This window comes from Plectropomus leopardus, chromosome 13, assembly GCF_008729295.1.
Source record: "Plectropomus leopardus isolate mb chromosome 13, YSFRI_Pleo_2.0, whole genome shotgun sequence".
NCBI classification, from domain to species: Eukaryota; Metazoa; Chordata; class Actinopteri; order Perciformes; family Serranidae; genus Plectropomus; species Plectropomus leopardus.
The window spans coordinates 29,759,901-29,778,268 of record NC_056475.1 but is presented as its reverse complement, the minus strand read 5'-3'; the positions used below and the strand labels follow the sequence as shown (position 1 = coordinate 29,778,268).

At 38.8% G+C, this 18,368-nt stretch overlaps 1 protein-coding gene across 1 annotated transcript in view; it reads left to right on the top strand.

Annotated features, from left to right (window-relative positions):
* The window catches only part of opcml (opioid binding protein/cell adhesion molecule-like), a 191,292-nt gene that overhangs the window by 3,828 nt on the left and 169,096 nt on the right, over positions 1-18,368 (top strand). The window contains exon 2 of the mRNA XM_042499641.1: positions 2,777-2,902. Coding sequence (XP_042355575.1) covers positions 2,777-2,902 — 126 coding nt within the window. The remainder of the gene's footprint in view (positions 1-2,776; positions 2,903-18,368) is intronic.

Below are 18,368 nucleotides of genomic sequence, written 5' to 3'. Positions count from 1 at the left end.
CTAGGAAGCTAGTTCAACAGCCAGGCCAGGCTCTCTTTGTCTGAGCTGGCTCGACAAACCCTGCAGCCTCGGTCAGAGCTAACAGGGGACCACGAAGGTGGTTATCAGCTTTCTTTGTTAACCCAGGCTTTCTGCTTCAAACTCTGTGAGCATTCACAGAAAACGAGTCGAAAATGACATATGGTGAATGCACAAGTTCATATATGTGCTCTATTTAGGCGATATGTCACTCCGTTATTTCTAACGTGACAGCTGCTCAATCTGCAGCTCTGAAACTTCAAACTTGATGCAGCGGATTTAAATATAATAATCAAGAACTATATTTAGGTCTGACACTGTCCTGTAATGAAGGACGAAAAATCACTTAAGTTTTTAGACAAGTCAAAGTCAAACTAATTTTACAAATTGAAAAATATCTGTGATAAAAAAAAATATAATAACAGACGAATTTATCAGCCGTAGTATAACATCAGGACTAATTCACAGTGTGATCTACTTTTACTGCAAATACAGATTACTGTATATGCATAGTACAATGCTGGAATGTATGCAGATTTCTTTTTTTTTTTTCTAAAACCATCTTTGTCTGTTAAGCCGATTTTGGGATGAAGGCAGTATAGACAGGCAGTGGTAAAGACAGTAAACATTAATGGGTGAACTCAGCACTGATCTTTGTCATTTCATGGAATGGGTGTTGCATGTAATAGTTTTCCTCATAATACAGTTCATTTTGTCATCAGTTTTGTTTGTGGAGTCCAGTTTTGTGAATGGGCGCATCCCTAATGTGTAAATGTCTGAAGAGAAATGAAGCATTGGTTACAAGTAATTACCTAAAGGAGGGACTGCACAGCTCATTTCATTTGAGCTACAAAAAAAAATACAGTTAAGATGCTGTGGTGGGTAGCAAACACAAAACATGGTGTATAAAACACGGAATAGGCCATCATTTGTGTGCCTGAATCGTGTGTGTCAGTTGTGACACTGGTTTGAAATATGCAATAAACTTGCTTCCATGTCAACAGTCAGTTTTTGAGTGGCATTTAGAGAATCAGCCTGCACACACAGTGCCCTAAATGAACCCATTGAGCTGGCTTTAACAATGCATGCTAATCGAATCAGTAAATTCAAAGGTCAATGGGATGCACAGCAGCATATCACTCCAGCTCTGATCCCCTGGCACAGACCACACATTATGACCATCGAACGCATGATGCATTTTTTCATTTATATTCAAAATATGAAAAAATAAATAAATAAATAAATAAATAAAATCCATTGTGCTATTTTCTATCATTGTTAAATTCTTTTAGATGTATCACTTGGAATAGATTACTGTCTTTTACCATTGTATTTTAATAATTTCAATTAAGGCATAAGCTGTCTTAATCACATTGAGTGAAATGAAATTTGAAGCTAAAACTTTAACATTATAATTAGAGAGTTATGGGACTGATTGACAGCAAGAGAACAGTGGCTTATTAGTCCTGTGGGGAGCCATGACAACTGCTCTGAAATTAATGAACTTCCATTAACAGTTACATAGACCAACAGACCAACCTAAAATGTTGGTCTCTGTGGACTGAGCTGGTCTTGTCAATGTCATTACAATGTGGTGATAGGACACCCCAAATGGTGATACACTTTAAAAAAAAAAAAAGAATTCTGTTCAGCACCAGCCAGAGTTGTGCTCATTGAGTCCATGCATAAAGAAGTGCAGACCAGAACCTCACCTTATACAGAACAGAATATAGGTTTAAAAAAGTACATAAATGACCAGTGTGTAGGTTGTTAAGTAGTAATTTTGTTAAAAGCAATTCTGTCCTTACAAATGATAAAACTCTGGGAAAATATGATGTTCAGCTATACTGGAGAGAGTAATTTGGCAAAGGGGAGAACATTTCTTCATTAAAAGCATGCCTTTTCAAATGGACTAATGACCTTAACCATTTAAAACCTGTGCAAATTGTTTTGATGTCTGTCAAAAACATGGAAAAAAGGCAATGAGCAGCTTAACAAGTCATGACCCCAAAATGAGCCAGAAATTAGTTAAAAGTTGCAAAAAAAATGACCCAAAAATTCCTGAAAAATTGAAAAAAAAAGATCCCACCCAAAAACAGGTTTTGGGACATTTTCCCCTATGTCCTAAATAGTTTTCTAATAAAATAAGCGGTTTTCAGGTCATTTTTTCAGTGCACATTCAGGGGATTTCTTGCCAAATTGCTCATTGCCTTTTCCCCCATGTTTTCGAAAGAAATCAATTTGCTTAGGTTTCAAAGGGTTAAATGTCTTGTGAAAGGTGAACGCAGCACAAGACAAGTGATGCTGATTCGGGACTCCTAGATAGTCCAAGATGCCTTGATGGAGTCAAATTCTAGTGAAGAAGAATAACTTCTGACTCTCAATTTCAGGCTCCAATCTCACAGGGTACACTTAATCAAGAACCCAGACAAACACACACACACGCACACACTTGCATACAGAGATTGAGCTGGTCCAGTAAGAGAGATGAAATTATGTCTTACTCCAAATCAGTCTGAAGCTTGTCTAATGAGCAGTGTGGCAAAGACACATGATGAAGAAAATCAATCATGTATAACACCACGGCAAGCCAGAGAATTGTCAAATTTGTCAGCTAATTTCATGCTAATTGAGTCCCCCAACCCGGGGGTTATTTTTAACCTCATCACCGTTCTGATCACATGGAATAGTGAGCTCCTAGCTCACGTGTCATTAGTTAAGCTAAAAACATCAATCATGATTTTCTTTCTCCCCTCAGTACCCGCCAGGATCACGAACATATCAAAGGACATCACAGTGAATGAGGGCAGCAACGTCAATCTAATGTGTCTGGCGGTCGGTCGTCCTGAGGCCAATATCATATGGAAGCACCATTCCCCAAGAGGTAAGCCAGAAGCTTTTTAGTTTTTTTTCTTAAAGCGGTCATTTATGTAAAATGTACTATTTAATGGATTTAATTTGATTTGTACAGACAAGGGCATTTGTTTAGTTTCAACAATGGGGGGGTACACATATGGAACACTGGGTTGGGGGTCCTCCTCCTTGGTGAAGATTCTCAGTCAGCCAGATCAGGGTATTTCGAAGTACTGCATCGTAGGTAACTGGACTTGCTTGAGTTTGTTGAAGAAGTTTCACCTCTCATCCTAACACTTCTTTAGTTCTAAATGGATGGGTTTCCATTACAGATTTGCGCAAAACTTAAGGGATAGTTTCAAAATGTCAATAAAAACACAAATACGAGATGACTGCATTTCCATTGATTGATGTTCTGTGACTTCTCCTGTGGAAATAACATTTTAAGGAGCTCAGTGATGGATGTTCCTATCATATCATGTCATAATGTATCCTATCCTATCATCCTATGATAGCTGCTGTCGTAGGCCACTTCCTTTGTTTAATAGTGGATGTTCCAGTTTGACGTAGATTACTTTTTTCACCCCTCCTTCAAACTATCGTTTTTTCTCTGGTCAAGATGTGTACATTACTGTCCTTGAAGGAATGTCCCTTTTCCTTCAAGTAAAAGTTACATCTGAAAGAAAAGGGACTTTTGTTGAAATTCCATAGAAAATAATCTAACATTCCTGCATTCTGGTGTATTATTGGGACCGATTTGTGTTTTTTTTCTCCATCAGTTTGTAACTGAACATTTTCTAAAGAGGGGGATGTGTCCCCTGTGCCCCCCATGAAATCTACTCCTATGTATACATGTAGAGCGTTCAGATGAAGAGCAAAATCCAGTTGTAAACTAGATATTTTTGTGCGCTCTTAGTCACAAGACACAGGATTACTGGACACAGCAAACACAGTCTGTGTTAAATGTGCAGCAAAGTGCAGCTCCAATTGAGTCGATGGAGAAAGTACAGAATCTGATGTTGAGATTTATTTTCGGCTTGTTAACAAATATGTGTCATCTACTTATTTAATCCTTGCCTCAGCTCAGTAGCTCTGTAATGCAGATTTTGTCAGAAAGTTTTCATCATTTTCTTTTCCAACTGTCAAAAGTAATTCGGAAATTTTACAAAACAAATGTGTCAGGCAAAGCTGCAGCAGCATTACCTCAGAGTAAAGGTGACTGAACCAGTCCTCCTACGCACACGGCCCTGATGTCGACATTCCCACACAACACACACCTCCGACACTTGCCTCACATGTATTTTTCGCCTACGTGCTGCACAGCCATTTACCTCCAGCAGGATATCAATCTGTAGCTTTTGTGTTAACACAGCCACGAGAGGATTTATGATGAATAATGCCGGGCTTTAATCTATTGACTAAGGCCTTGTTTTCTTTTCAACTTGGTGGATTGGAGGGGTTGAAAATGCACAACCTGTGGCCTGACAGGACCCAACTCCAATCAAGCATGATTTGGCTGGAGGCCACAGCTGCTTTGGTTGGTTTCTGTTGTGCTGGCGCCTCGCAGCCTGCAGGAGAGCCAAGAAGCTCTGTGCGCCTGTATGTGTGCGTATGCATGTGTGTTCTGTGTTCTAATTGTGTCGGCCCCACGCTTCCCGCTGAGCATTCAGCAGTGTGAGTCATGCACCGCTTCTCTATAGGATCAGATGTTCAGCCTCCAACATGACATGAATGCTTACAGCCCAGCTGTTCCACTCGTACCCTGCATTATCTAGAGCCAGCAGAATCTAGTTCTCACAGCCCAGTGGCTCTCCACAGCCTCAGCTATCCACAACATTTCCAACCCTCCATTTATTGGTTCCCTAATATTTACTCTGAATATCATGATCCCCCCACAACTCGTTTGTTTGAAGTGTAAAATGTAATCACATTCAAAACGGACAACTTTAATGACTGATACAAAACCACCAGCCAGATGGTCCCATTTACTCTGCCTGCATACTTACAAACACTCTCTAGGGTGTGAGTTCAATCTGATGTTTTGATATACGTAGCAGTCGGCACTTGTTTAGCACTTAAAAGCTAATATTACCCCCTATAATACTGTTAGATTTCTCTCCAATAGAAATTACTGCAAGCAATGAAATCTTTTGCCTGTAAAGGCTGAAAAATGTCACATTAAGTAATGCTTTTTTAATGTTGATATCCTCTTGTTCAGTGCAAGCTCAGCTTGTTCAGTGTAAGCTCAGATTTTGTTCGCAAAGTAAGAAAAGAAGAGGAAAAACTGAAGGACAGATGTTCTGAAGTAAAATAAGACACAAACACACCACATTATTATATTATAGACACTGTAAATGTTTTTTATGCCTTCACACCAGCAACAGCCGTGGCCTATGGCATTATGTTTTCAAGTTGTCTGTTCGGTCATCTGTATGGCTGTACTTCCTGTGCTCGTCAACATAATATCTAAAGAACACCTCAAGGGAATTGCTTCAAATGTGGCACAAAAGTCCACTTTAAGTCAACAATGAACTAGATAAAATTTAGTGAAGGTTAAGGTCCCTCTGGCTGTGTTCGTGGCATTCTTGTAAATGTGATATCTAAAGAAAACCTTATAAGAATCACCTCAAGTTCGGCACAAACATCCACTTTGACTCAAGGATTAACTGATTAGAATTCAGTGGTCAAGGGTCACTGTGACCTTGTCTGTCTCATTCTTGTTGACGCAATATGTCAAGAATACCTTGAGGACATTTTTACCAGTTTGGCACAAAGATCCACTTTAGTGGTCAAAGGTCAAGGTCACTATGATCCTGTCCATGGCATTACCATGAATATGGTGTCTTAAGAACGACTTGAGGGATTTTTTTTTTCAAATTTGACACAAAAGCCCAGTTGGACTTAACAGTGAACTGATTAGAGTAGGGCTGGGGCGACGTGTTAACGTAATCGGCGTAGTTGATGCAATCGATGATATGAGTACATCGATTCATGTAACGTGCGTCGACGCATCGCACCGTTTTACACAGCGTGTGTAATGAGAGCGTGAGCAGCGCCAAGCATGATGTTTTTTGTTTCGTTGCTCATGTATAAAGTTAGAGTGTGCACACTGCTTGCCTGAGCAGTGCTCGTCAGTCACGTGCGAGCTGCATGTCGGCTGCAGCACATCTAGAGAAACTGTGCCTCGTCTTTTTTTATGCATGATGCTTGTGACTCTAAACCACTTTATACTGCAGTTTAAAGTCTCTCTCTGTCACAAAGATGTTTGTTTTACCTCAACGTCCTTGCTTTCCTTTCAAAACAAAAGCCCCCTGACTGTCTCTGTGGACAGAATGCCATCAGCTGCTGATACAATGCACTTTATTTTAAGATGTTTTGTTGGACTGCTAGATTTGAGGTTTGTTACTGTAACAAAGAGTAACTGTTTTGTTACTCCTCCTAAAAGTGACTTGATTTTTACATTGTTTTATTTATTTTGCCGTTGGATTGTTAAATGTAGATTGCACTACATTCCTTTAACTTGAGTGGAACAAGCTCTTGCATTAATTTTATTTCGGAGAGACTTTATATCAGACTGTAAAACACAGATTACCAGTTAAGACTGGGACGTTTTTTGTTGGGGAATAATGCCCTGCAGCGTTTTAAAATGTTATTTTTGGTAAATTTCTTGTTATATTAATCGAGTAATAAAAAAAAAAAAAAAGCTAGGTCAATTAAAAAAATAATCGATAGATTAATCGATTAATCAATTCATTGTAAAGATAATCAATAGATTAATCAATATAAAAATAATCCTTAGGTGTAGCCCTAGGTTAGAGTTTGGTAGCGAAAGATCACTGTGAACTCTTCTGTCTCATTCTTATAAACATGATATCTCAAGGACTTTTTTTTTAATATTTGGCACCCACTTCCTTTTTGAGTCAACAATGAACTGATTTGAATTACGTGGTCAAAGCTCAAGGTCCATGTGATCATGGCCATGGCATTATCACTAATAACATCTCTAGAGCAACTTGAGGAAACTTCTTCAAATTTGGCACGATCTCAAATATAAACTGATTCGATTTTGGTGGTCAAAGGTCACTGTGAGCTTGTCAGTCTTATCCTGGTTAACATGATGTTTCAAGGACTCATTAAAAGGAATTTCTGTCAAACTTGGCACTAACGTCCACTTTGAGTTGATGATGAATTTATTCTGATTTAGTGGTCAAAGGTCAAGGTCACTATCATCTCATTAAACCTGTTTTTGGTCATAACTCAAGAAAGCATATGCTAATGACAAAATTTCACACAAATTTCTTTAAGGGTCTAATAATGTTGTGATGACAATTTATGTCCAAAAGGTCAGCTTCACTGTGATAACATAATGTTCTGCAAAGCACTTTCCTGGTCACTACTCATCATCCTAGAGGAGATATTTGGTCAGGTGCTGAGTTGGCGACACTAATCTTGGGTGTCCACTTAGCAACTGTGCTGTTGGAGACATACAGCCACAAGGCAGTAATGGTAGTGTTTCTTTTTTACAAGCTAAGTCATAGAAAATATGTCATGTCATCAGTTGTCATGTAGTTTCAGATTTCTAAAAAGAAATAAAATCTCTCCTCACAACCAATCCTCAACTGATGCCCAGCAGGAACAGTATTGGCACATGAAGCAAAAGCATAACGCTTGAAAAGTAATATACAGGCATCCGTTGCCAGGGAGCCCAGTATATGTGTTTATGTATGTGTGTATGTGTTATTGTCAGCACGGAAGATAATAGGTTATCTTCCTTGACATTTTGTCTGAGTTGCACTAATGAAAAGAGAGACTGTGTGGGGAGATGTTTGGGCAGCTGAAGAAATTCTCACTGGCAGTCTGAATCTTAAATGTTTTTCCTGCCGAGTGGCATTTTCCTGACTTGCTCCTCACCGTTTGCTTTTCATGTTTGTCACCAGCGATAATGGACTGTTCCCTCAGAGGATAGTGTTTGTGTCTGTTAGTACAGCAGTAAAGAGAGAAGCCTTCTCCCTGAGTTAAACTGCTTTTTTTTATTTTATTTTTTTTTATAAAAGCCTCAAAACAGCAATGTAACTGCCTTTCCATGTGATCCTTGTTTTTTTTTTTCCCATGGCATATCATTTCAAATTTTCACACTCACATGGTGTCAGGAACATGAGCAAATGTACTGTAGCAGCCGATGATGCAGAAAGATGCCTCACCTTTCACTATAAAAATGACAAGTGACGTGAGAAAATTGGCTTCGGCAAAGATGAAAGAAATATGGAAATACTGAAACAATATTAGAGAGTTGCATTCCCTAATTTGAGTCTGAAGCCTGTTAACAGAATCTAAATTGAGTTATTGTCAGATTCCCTGTCACCATTTAATACGAACCTTGCTTACGCTATTGAATGAAGGAAGATTCTGAAGCCTCATATGCCAATAAATCTTCCAATACAGGCGGTGACATATGTAGGAATTTTGCAGAGAGTAGCAGCCCGTAAATGCGTAGTCGCCGTGGTCGTTTACTTAATGTCAATTTAAGTCTCACCTTTATTTTGTGCACTGCAAGACTCAGTCCCCATTTCAACTCAGTGGGGACTACATAAATTATTCAGCAGTGTCCACTGAATCTCTGGCTGCTGGCCACTAAAAGGATTAGAAGATATATGGTGTGGGAAAACAGTTTATTCAGGGGACAATGCATTATGGATCCCTTCGACCCATTACGACTCATTAAAGTGGATAGGCTGTGAATGTACGATCTCTCAGATGTCAGCTTGTGCCTTCGCTTTACAAAATAGTGCAGATTATAAGATTGCGGTAATGTGGGCTGTTCTTTAGAGGTGCAATGACTGAGTGTTATTCTTATGTGACAACCGTGTAACTCCAGCGGTAGTGATTTTTATTGTTGCTTGTTAAAGGTCTAGTGTGTAGGATTAAGGAGGATATATTTGCTGTGCCAATGGAATATTATATTATAAGTGAGTTTTCTCTAGTGTACAGTCATCTGAAAATAAGAATTGTGTTTTGTTACTTTATAATAAGCTGTTTATATCCCCTTTGGTGCATTTTACGTGCTTTTCATTCTCCTTTTTTTGTTTTGATAATTTTGGCTGTGGTAATGCATATGGCATAAATTTGGCAAAATTTTGTTTTTTTGTTTCGTCTTAGAATTTCAAGTCAGCTCTTACAATAAGTCTAAAGTACACAGTTAAACTAAATTGAACATTCATGCTGTTTAATGCAAAAAATGTGCCATTGAAATCCACTCAAACTGCAATTTTTGATCCCACAGACACCCGCAGCATAAAAACATGCATTTTATTATTTCTGGGCGTCGTTTTGGGCTTTTGGCGTGGAATTTTGACTTTCTTTTACTATTTTCTAACTGATGATGCCATTCTTACCATATTAAAAAAATAAAGGAAGACATGCCTTTCTTTTATTCCTGCATCTTAGAAATGATATACTTACCACTGAGCTGGCTTAATATTTCATTTTTCATTTATTCATACTTTTGCAGAGTTTCAGAGTTTCATTCCTGACAAGTAAATTGTGAGACAAAAAGCTACTGACATCTGAAGGCCAATCATTTTTTAAAAAATTGGCAGTGCTGAGTGTGATTGACGCAACCACAGCAGTACAGACAGCTGTTGTCAACTTGTGATTAGTCTCCTGATGAGTGTCATTCGCAGTGTTGTACAGCAGAAATGAACGGCACGCTATTCACAGTGAATTTGCCTTCCAATAGGAGCCACTCGTTCATTGCCTGCTGACACTGGTGAAGCAATGATCACTGGGAGTAAAAAAACAAACCCGTGCAGGTGTTTCTCACAGAAAATAGAGAAATTGTTTCTTGGAAAAGATTACATCTCATGACTCTTCACCACATGCCACCCACACTGGGAAAAAAGCCTTACATGTACTCTGTCTCTTTAGATGGGGAATAGAAGACACAGGCTTGTTTGATTGCGAGTTCCAGTGTTCATCAAAATCGGAGGAGTAGTGATTTCTCGTCTGTTTGAAACAGACAGGCTCAATATCCAACAGCAATGCAGGAATACAAGCCTTTAATAAGAGGATTGGAACTGGCAGTAACAGTTTTTAGAAGAAAATAGACTCATCTCTCTGCATGGTCTACCCGCAAAACTATTCATTACAACGACAAGACCTATCACAGAAATAAAGAGTTGGATAAAATAACAGGTGAAGCCTGCTGAGTGCACTGTGTGCACAGGAAATAATGTATGTCTTTGACTTACTGACTTCTAAATGCTACAGAGGGGGGGTGATATTGCAGCCTTTGTTTTAAAGTGCCATTTAGATAGAAAGATGGCCATTGCTTTTTCTTTTTTCTTTTTTGAAGTAACATTTGGGGGACATTGGGTGTCATGCAGTAATATTCTCTAAAATGTTTCTCATATTTTCTTTTTTTCTGTCAGAGAACATCAAAGAGAAGTTAACTCACCAAATGTTCTTATCCATCCAAATCTGCTTTGACCAGGTGTGCTCAATGATGAATCCCACATGATTATACGCACTGTATAAGGGCAGGTTATGTGCAGATTTTGGCACGTGCACAAGACTGGAAACTGGAACTTCTGCAGTAGTGAAACTGACGCACTGTTAAATAAACTTCAACAAAGGAAATGTGATTTAAGGGAAATATATTGTAAAATTATGCATGCAAAATGGTTTAAATAAATACAATAAATCAAAATGATTAAAAAAGAAATTAAATATTAGTTAATTTTTGTTTTTTGCATGAAAAATGACTTACAAGATTATAAAAATAGTTACCAGTTAATTTTTTAACTGATCAACTAATTGATGTAGCTGCATTTGTATATCTTCTAGGGCACCACCTAACGATTATTTTTTTTTATCGATTAATCTATCGATTTTTTTTAACTATTATTTTTTTATTACTCAATTAATATAACAACAAATTTACCGAAAAATAACATTTTAAAATGCTGCAGGGCATTATTCCCTAGTAGAAGTAAAGTAGCCCAGTCTTAACTGGTAATCTGTGTTTTACAGTCTGATATAAAGTCTCTCCAAAATAAAATTAATGCAAGAACTTGTTCAACTCAAGTAAAAGGAATGTAGTGCAATCTACATTTAACAATCCAACAGCAAAATAAATAAAACAATGTAAAATTCAAGTCACTTTTAGGAGGAGTAACAAAACAGTTACTCTTTGTTACAGTAACAAACCTCAAATCTAGCAGTCCAACAAAACATCTTACAGTAAAATTAGTGTAATTTGAATAACACTATAACTTTTCTCTAACAAAAATAATTATAACTAGTAAATTCTTTCTGCATCAAAATAGTCCAGCCGTAACTGGACCCTAAGCCATATTGCTGCCTGCTGATATGAGTGCTATATTTTCAAATTTGTATGCTGATATTCCACTCATTGATGAAGTCATACAAGCTCCTGCACAGCTGACAACCCCATTCTGTTAATGTTTCAAAATAAAATGCAATGTATCAGAAACTGATGGCATTCTGTCCACAGAGACACAGTCAGATAGCTTTTGTTTTGAAAGGGAAGCAAGGAAGTTGAGGTAAAACAAACATCTTTGTGTTTCCTCATCTCTGTGACAGAAAGAGACTTTAAACTGCAGTATAAAGTGGTAGTCAACAAACGCAAGTGTCACATGTAAAAAAACGGCAAGCCACGGTTTCTCTAGATGTGCTGCAGCTGACACGCAGCTCAGACGTGCCTGACAGGCGCTGCTCGGGCGAGCAGTGTGCACGCTCTAACTTGATACATAAGCACTGAAACAAAAAACAACACGCTCAGCGCTGCTCATGCATTCATTACGCACACTGTGTGAAACGGTGTGACGCATCAACGCACGTTATGTGAATTGAAGTATTCGATTACGTCAGTTACGTTGATGCGTCGTCCCAGCCCTACATGAATGCATGCCATGTCAGGTTAATGTTGCTAGCTTACAAGTTGAGCTACTGTTACCTACTTACTAGTTAAACTGTTTCCAAACGTGTGACGCCATTATTAATATGGGTCATGACTACACAGAGAAGTTGTTCGAGCACATTGTAACTGCATCTAACTTGAGGCATGATTAACACAAGACTTTAACGATTTACATTACCTGACCCTTGATCCACATCTGTCGCTGTTTTTCATAGATTTAAAAAAAAAAACAAGAAAAAAAACCTTCTTCCCTTTATGTTGTTTCAGGACTTAAAGTGGCCTTTGTTTATTTGCAATTTAATTGAATGGAACTGCCTTGAACAACATCAGTCATATGCATTTGTGCAGTTGTTAGACTTTGCCTCTGGTTGCCTGCCCTCCATCTGGACAACGCACTGATGTATGATGTCATGTGCAAAAAAGCTATTATCTTTAACTTGAGTGTAACCAAACTGCTGTCCAGTTTGCACCCTGGGGTTGCGAGGGACATGACTTTCTCAATATTTGCTTTCACAATAGCGACCGGCCAATGTTTTAATCTCCAGTGGGAAACCTCCCACCAATGACTGGCCACCAGAATCACTGGAGATTTTCCTCTCCTGCTCACTCATCAGAGAAGAAAAAACTCAGAAAGAGATAAAAAGAAGAAGAAAATTAGCCAAGAATTAACAAGACATTTAGCCATGAAGGACACAAGGTTTAATGAAACCTAAAACTAAACATGTGTGTTTTTAATTAACAGTTGTTACCATGCATACTATCAAAAATCTCTGCTGCTTTAGAATTCAGAGGACAGCATGCCTTTTGTGCCCTGCTTTCCCCTCCACAACAGCTTGTTTCACTTCACTACTACTTTGTCTGTCTCTGGTGAGCCATGCAAAGATCAAAGTGGATAGTCCTGCACATCATGCATCAGTTACTCTTAAATGACTCGTTTTGTTGTACTTTTTCTGAAGTTATAGTCAGAAAAGATTTGCATCTTTAATCCGAGGAGAGATTCACTAATGCTCTTTTGATGTCATCCTGGCAGTTTCAATATTCCCATGCAGTGATGGGATGATGAGACAATAGAAGCTCATTCTGCTGATTATGTCACGGTTATGTATGATTAGACTTGATGTGGAGTTTGACAGATGTAGGTGGTTTCCGAGACCCCCACTGTATGGTAGTACAATACTAAATAGCTGGAGTACTATTTTGGGTGGCTGTGGCTCAGGTGGTGGAGCAGGTCATCCACAAATCAGAGGGTTTGCAGTTGGATCCCTGGCTCCTCCAGTAAACATGTCGAAGTATCCTTGGGCAAAATACGGAACCCCAAATCTTCCTGATGGCTATTGTATTTGTGTTTGAATTTGTATGAATGGTTAAAAATTGAGTAGCAGGTGACACGCTGTATAGTAGCCTCGGCCAGAGATGTGTTAATGAGACATAGTATTAGTAGCAGTTGTTAGGAGTAATGTGTTAATGTAATTCCACTGTTTTGACCAGTAACTAAAAACATGAATGGGCTCATGCGTTACTTTTGTCTTGATCATAGCAGACAAATGCAGCCTATTCCCAAGGTTTTGTTTTTGTTTATTTTTTTCCTGATGATCTAAAACACCCCAAAATATTGCACAAGTCCTACCCTTTCTGTTCTTACTGCTTGAGAGACAGAGGTAGAAGGTCGACTATTCCACACAGTCAGTACACTTTCACGCACAGTTAAGTGGAGCTATGGTTATAGCTCAATTTGGACATTTAATTGGACTACTGTCCTCGTCCCATTATACAAGCACTGGGGGAGATTCCATTTCTTTACAGAGGTATGTCTGACTCCGCCATGGTAGGCAGAAATACAGTATGCCCCCTTTTAGGTACTTGCCATTGGACCTTCTTCTGGTTGACCTATTGCGTCACATACCAAACACAGTTTGCATGTAGAACGGTGACAACTTCTGGTGCTGTGCATTTTGTATGTACTCTACACTTCGGTCAGAGCATGGTGCGGGGAATATGGAGCATGGGCAGAGGGCCTAGGCCAGATAAGGTCTGACTGACACGTAAACGTGAAACAGCAAATCAACCCCCTACTTCATTATCCAGGTATATCAGTTCAACTCTGAGAAATTCAACATTTTAAAATTTTAGTCTGACTTAGTCGTATTATTATTGTGTTAGTCCCACAAAACTGGACTTTTAAAACGCATTTTTCGAACACTTTGTAAACGTACTGAATGTTCTTTCAAATTATTAATAACTTAATGTTACTTGAAAGACCCCAGGATCTGCAGTTCAACCAGAGTATCATTAGTCACTGGTGAATCAATCACTCAGTCAATTAGTCAGAGTCGGTCAGCATTAGACTGCCAATGCACACAATGGCTGATGGTTCATGCAAACTGAGCTTGCTTTTCTGAAACACTGTTTTTATTTTTTGTCTCATAGAGATCAGGGACAAATTAGGCCCACAGTGCTGGGTTGCAGTCTAAGTGCGGGATTTGAATTACTGACAAGGTTACACGTAGGAATGCAAACCATCGTGCAAAAGAATGAATGATCTGGTACTAGGAAACTCAAAGACATGTTCCACATTGAACCGATATGGGATGCATTTTGCTGTCCATAAGTCTGAGAATTAATTTTGTGCAAATCTCTGGGAGAGAAATTTTACAGGTAAGACTACTGAGACAGGCCGGTTTGTATTTGATTGAAAGAACCCCCCTCCTGATCTATCATCCCTCAGCCGTACTGTCATGTTATGTTACACTACTCAAACAGAGAATGCGCCTCTCATTGGTCATGACTCACTCACGAGTGACGAGTGACAGGGTTGCTATGATACGCCTGACAGCGGTGCACGATTTTAAAAACAAATGGCATCATACAAGCTGAGTCCACTGGCAAAAAAAAAAAGAGATTACAGGAGTAGAGGAGGGAATGGGGAAATGATTAGCAGTGGGATGGATGAGGATAAGTACAAGGCCAACTGAACCGTCTGCCACTGGGTTTCCTCCATTAGTCACAGAGATATTGTTGACATAAAACAACATGCATTAGAGTGTATATAGTCAGGTAGCAACCCTAGTGTGTTAGTAAATGACTTCAATCACTGTGATTTCATTAGGCCTATCGTAATGAGAAAGGCCTGTCAAGGCTAAATTAAGCAGACCTATCAAAACATATCTATTGTGTTTTATTGATACTTACTTACTTCTCATCGTAGCGGAACAATCATAAATACAATTTGGCAGTTATGCACATGAATGCACCACTGTCAGGTGTCAGTACGGGGATGACAGACACCGTGCTGACACCTTGCGCCCCAGGCTTTATGGCTTCACCACCAGGGGTGAGAGAGACCGTGCGTCAGGTGAGAGAGAGACACTGTGCGCCACGGAGCTTTTGTGTGTGCCTCTGACTGCTTGAGGACTTTGTGACATTTTATAGTTTTTAAAGTTTAAAAAACGTTAACAATTATAAGTACAACAATCTGTATCCAGTGTTCTAAGGGGCTTTTTAAATGGTAATGGTTCCTGCATGGAACCCAAAACTTTTGTTGGGGTTTGGCCTTTTCCTCACACAACAGTGGCATTTTGGGGGCCTAAAAAGACAAACTTTTGAAATCGGGTCTGGTGTGTAATCTTTTGAAAATGCCACCCATTCTGTTGCCGTGTTAACTGGCAATGCTGCACTAGGCACAGGCGTGTTGTGGTGTTCATACTACAGCATTTTTGGTTGTTATTGTGGATCTGTGTTCACGAGGATTATTTTCATGATGTTATCATATGACCGAAGATTTTTTTTTAAACGCAAAGGAAAGACTTCTCTGTTTTAGTAGGGTCGTTCCCATCTAAATGTGGTCTAAATAAGTCTGTCAAATTTCATTGCACGTCTAATTATTATATTTCAGTGCACAGCACTGGTAACAGTAGTATTGCCTGTTTTCTTCCCCCTTTACTCTTGCACTTTTACAAAAATCGAGCCCTTCACATGTGAAGAACTTTAAACCCAGCTGTTTCGCAGTCTAGACAGCACAAAAACAGCTGTTGTTAACATGAAGAAAGTAAGTTTCAAAGTTATGAAACTGGATAATTTGGCAGGACAAATGCTGACACATATTGTCGTGGTGATAGCCGACAGATTGCCTACCTGGTTGCAGAAGGCAGGGTTCAACAGTTAGTCGACTTGAGCCACACCTTGTAGGAACTTTAACTGGTCCCAGATGCAGAAGCAGGTGTTTTTAACAGATCTAATCAATAATGCAGCAGTTCCTCTGAGGATCCTCTCCCAGCCCAGCTGGAAGGTGTCTCTCAGTGTTGGCTTGTAAATGTAAGTTTGGGTAGAATGATGAATACTACCTCAACATGATGAATACTACCTTAACATGATGAATACTACCTCAACATGATGAATTCTACCTCATCATCGACTCTTTTTTTCCCCCATCGACTCTTTGCTTCTCTACAGCACAGCAGCTCACCTATGAATCAATCTAGCATAAAGACCCCTGACGATTGGCCTTCTTCCCAGCCTGAGTTACAGCACTTGCACTTCATAACTTCAGCACCGAAAGGCTTTTAATTCACTCAGTGGTTTTAATTTGAAAGGGCCTGATGGGGGGAAAACACCTATTGATTGATCATTGTTCTCAGGAAAGGTCATGCATTTGAAATGAATGAGGCGATCCAGGGGGGGAAATGGGAGAATGCTCGACAATTAAATTATGATGCAGCGGGAGGCGGGCCTGGGGAGGCTTCAAGTGGAATAAACAGCACATTCAAGGGAGTTAACGTGACCCATCATCAAAGGGGCGCTGAAGAAAAAGGAAAAATGATTCTGCTGTCAGGCGAGGAGCCGGAGCGGCATGGAGGCAGGAGGAGGAGGGGAGGGTATCATGACTCCTGGCTGCTGTTGTGCCTCGCTTAATAGCACACATAGAGACAAACAAACACACACAGAGCACATAGAACAAACAAAAGCTTGATGCAAAGGTACATAAAGAGGTGCACTGGGGCCTAACTGCTTGTCACTATTTGCACAGAGCGACACGGGGACTTCTAATTTATCAAGCAACTTCTGGGATGTGTCAGGAAAGTCAAACATGGGAAGAGTGGATCGCTAAAGGATATTCTGTTTGTTGCAGAGCAGCGACAACATGGCAACCTTTTGTTCAAATGAGAAATGGGGGAGGTTTTTAAACAATGGGACTTATTGCAAGGTCATTGCTCTTTTAACCCTTTAAACTCTGCAATAGAAATGGTTTGCCAGTTGCTGCACTTTTTTTTGTAGTTTTTGCAGATGCTGCATATCTTTAAAACTGTACAACCTAAGCTAAAAGATTATGTGAGTCGATAAACCATAATATTTGATTAAAAACTGAAATAAAAATAACAATAATAATAATAATAATTAATCAGATTTTACAAAATAAAACAGCATACTGATTGAAAATATTTCAAAATGCAGAAACATTCACTTGATATTAACACTAACACTACCAGTACTTGTGCAACAGAAAATTCAAAAACCCAACAATCACAGAACAAGTAGTAGTTGTGAAAGAAAGTCAGATCCTTTACAGAAATAATAATACCTACAAACATACACTATAAAAGTACTCTGTTACTAGTAAAAGTCCTGCATTAAAAGTAGTACTAAAGTAAGTGCCATTTCTGGGATTATGTAAGTCAATAAATAATATTGATTTATAAAAATGTTGAAAATGTCTCATTAAAAAAAATACAAAAAGCAGATTTTGTTTTTTCCTTCAGATTTTACAAAATGGAAATACAAAACGTATAGATCAATAAGATTTTTAAATGTAGAAACATAAAGTGAATATTTGTTAACACTCCATACATTATTTGAGCTATGTACATTGTTTAGTTTCTGAGATATGCTCATTTTTGTGTTTTCGTGCAGTTTTGCACCACACTTCAAACAGAAAATAATTTTAGATAAGAGGCTTTTGGTTGTGTGCTGCAAAAGGAATGAATGCTCTAACTATTATGGTTTTTTGTTGTATATCTATTTAAACAGAATCATGCAAACAGTACGGTCCGTTTGTCAAGGGTTAAAAAAATGGGATTCTCTGTAATATGAATACATGTTGTAGTCGCTTACCAATATGGTAATGATAACTCTGATTAGTCTGCCTCATGTCAGCATTATGAGCCAGGTGGTCTGACAACGACAGTTTCACAGAGGAAAGGGATTTTTATTATTTCCACATATCCTGAGCACACTCGTATTTATTACAAGACTGAAACAGCAGGAACTTCGCTTTCATCTCTGTTGTACTGTATGTATATTGCAGACATAAAAACCTGCCGACTTCTGTGGGTTGCTGAGTCATATGCAATACATTTTTCCCATATGTTCAATAATATGTTAGTGCGTCACACTCAGCACTGCAAAATAAATGCAAAGCATATTCCATTTCTTTGCAAGTTTGCGAGTGTGTTTACAGCATGTTTCTGGGTGTCTCACCATCCCAGCAACTTTCTTTTTTTTCCTATATTTGTCAAGCATTTAAACAGCCTACATACTGGCAAAGTGAAGCCATTTTTTTTCATAA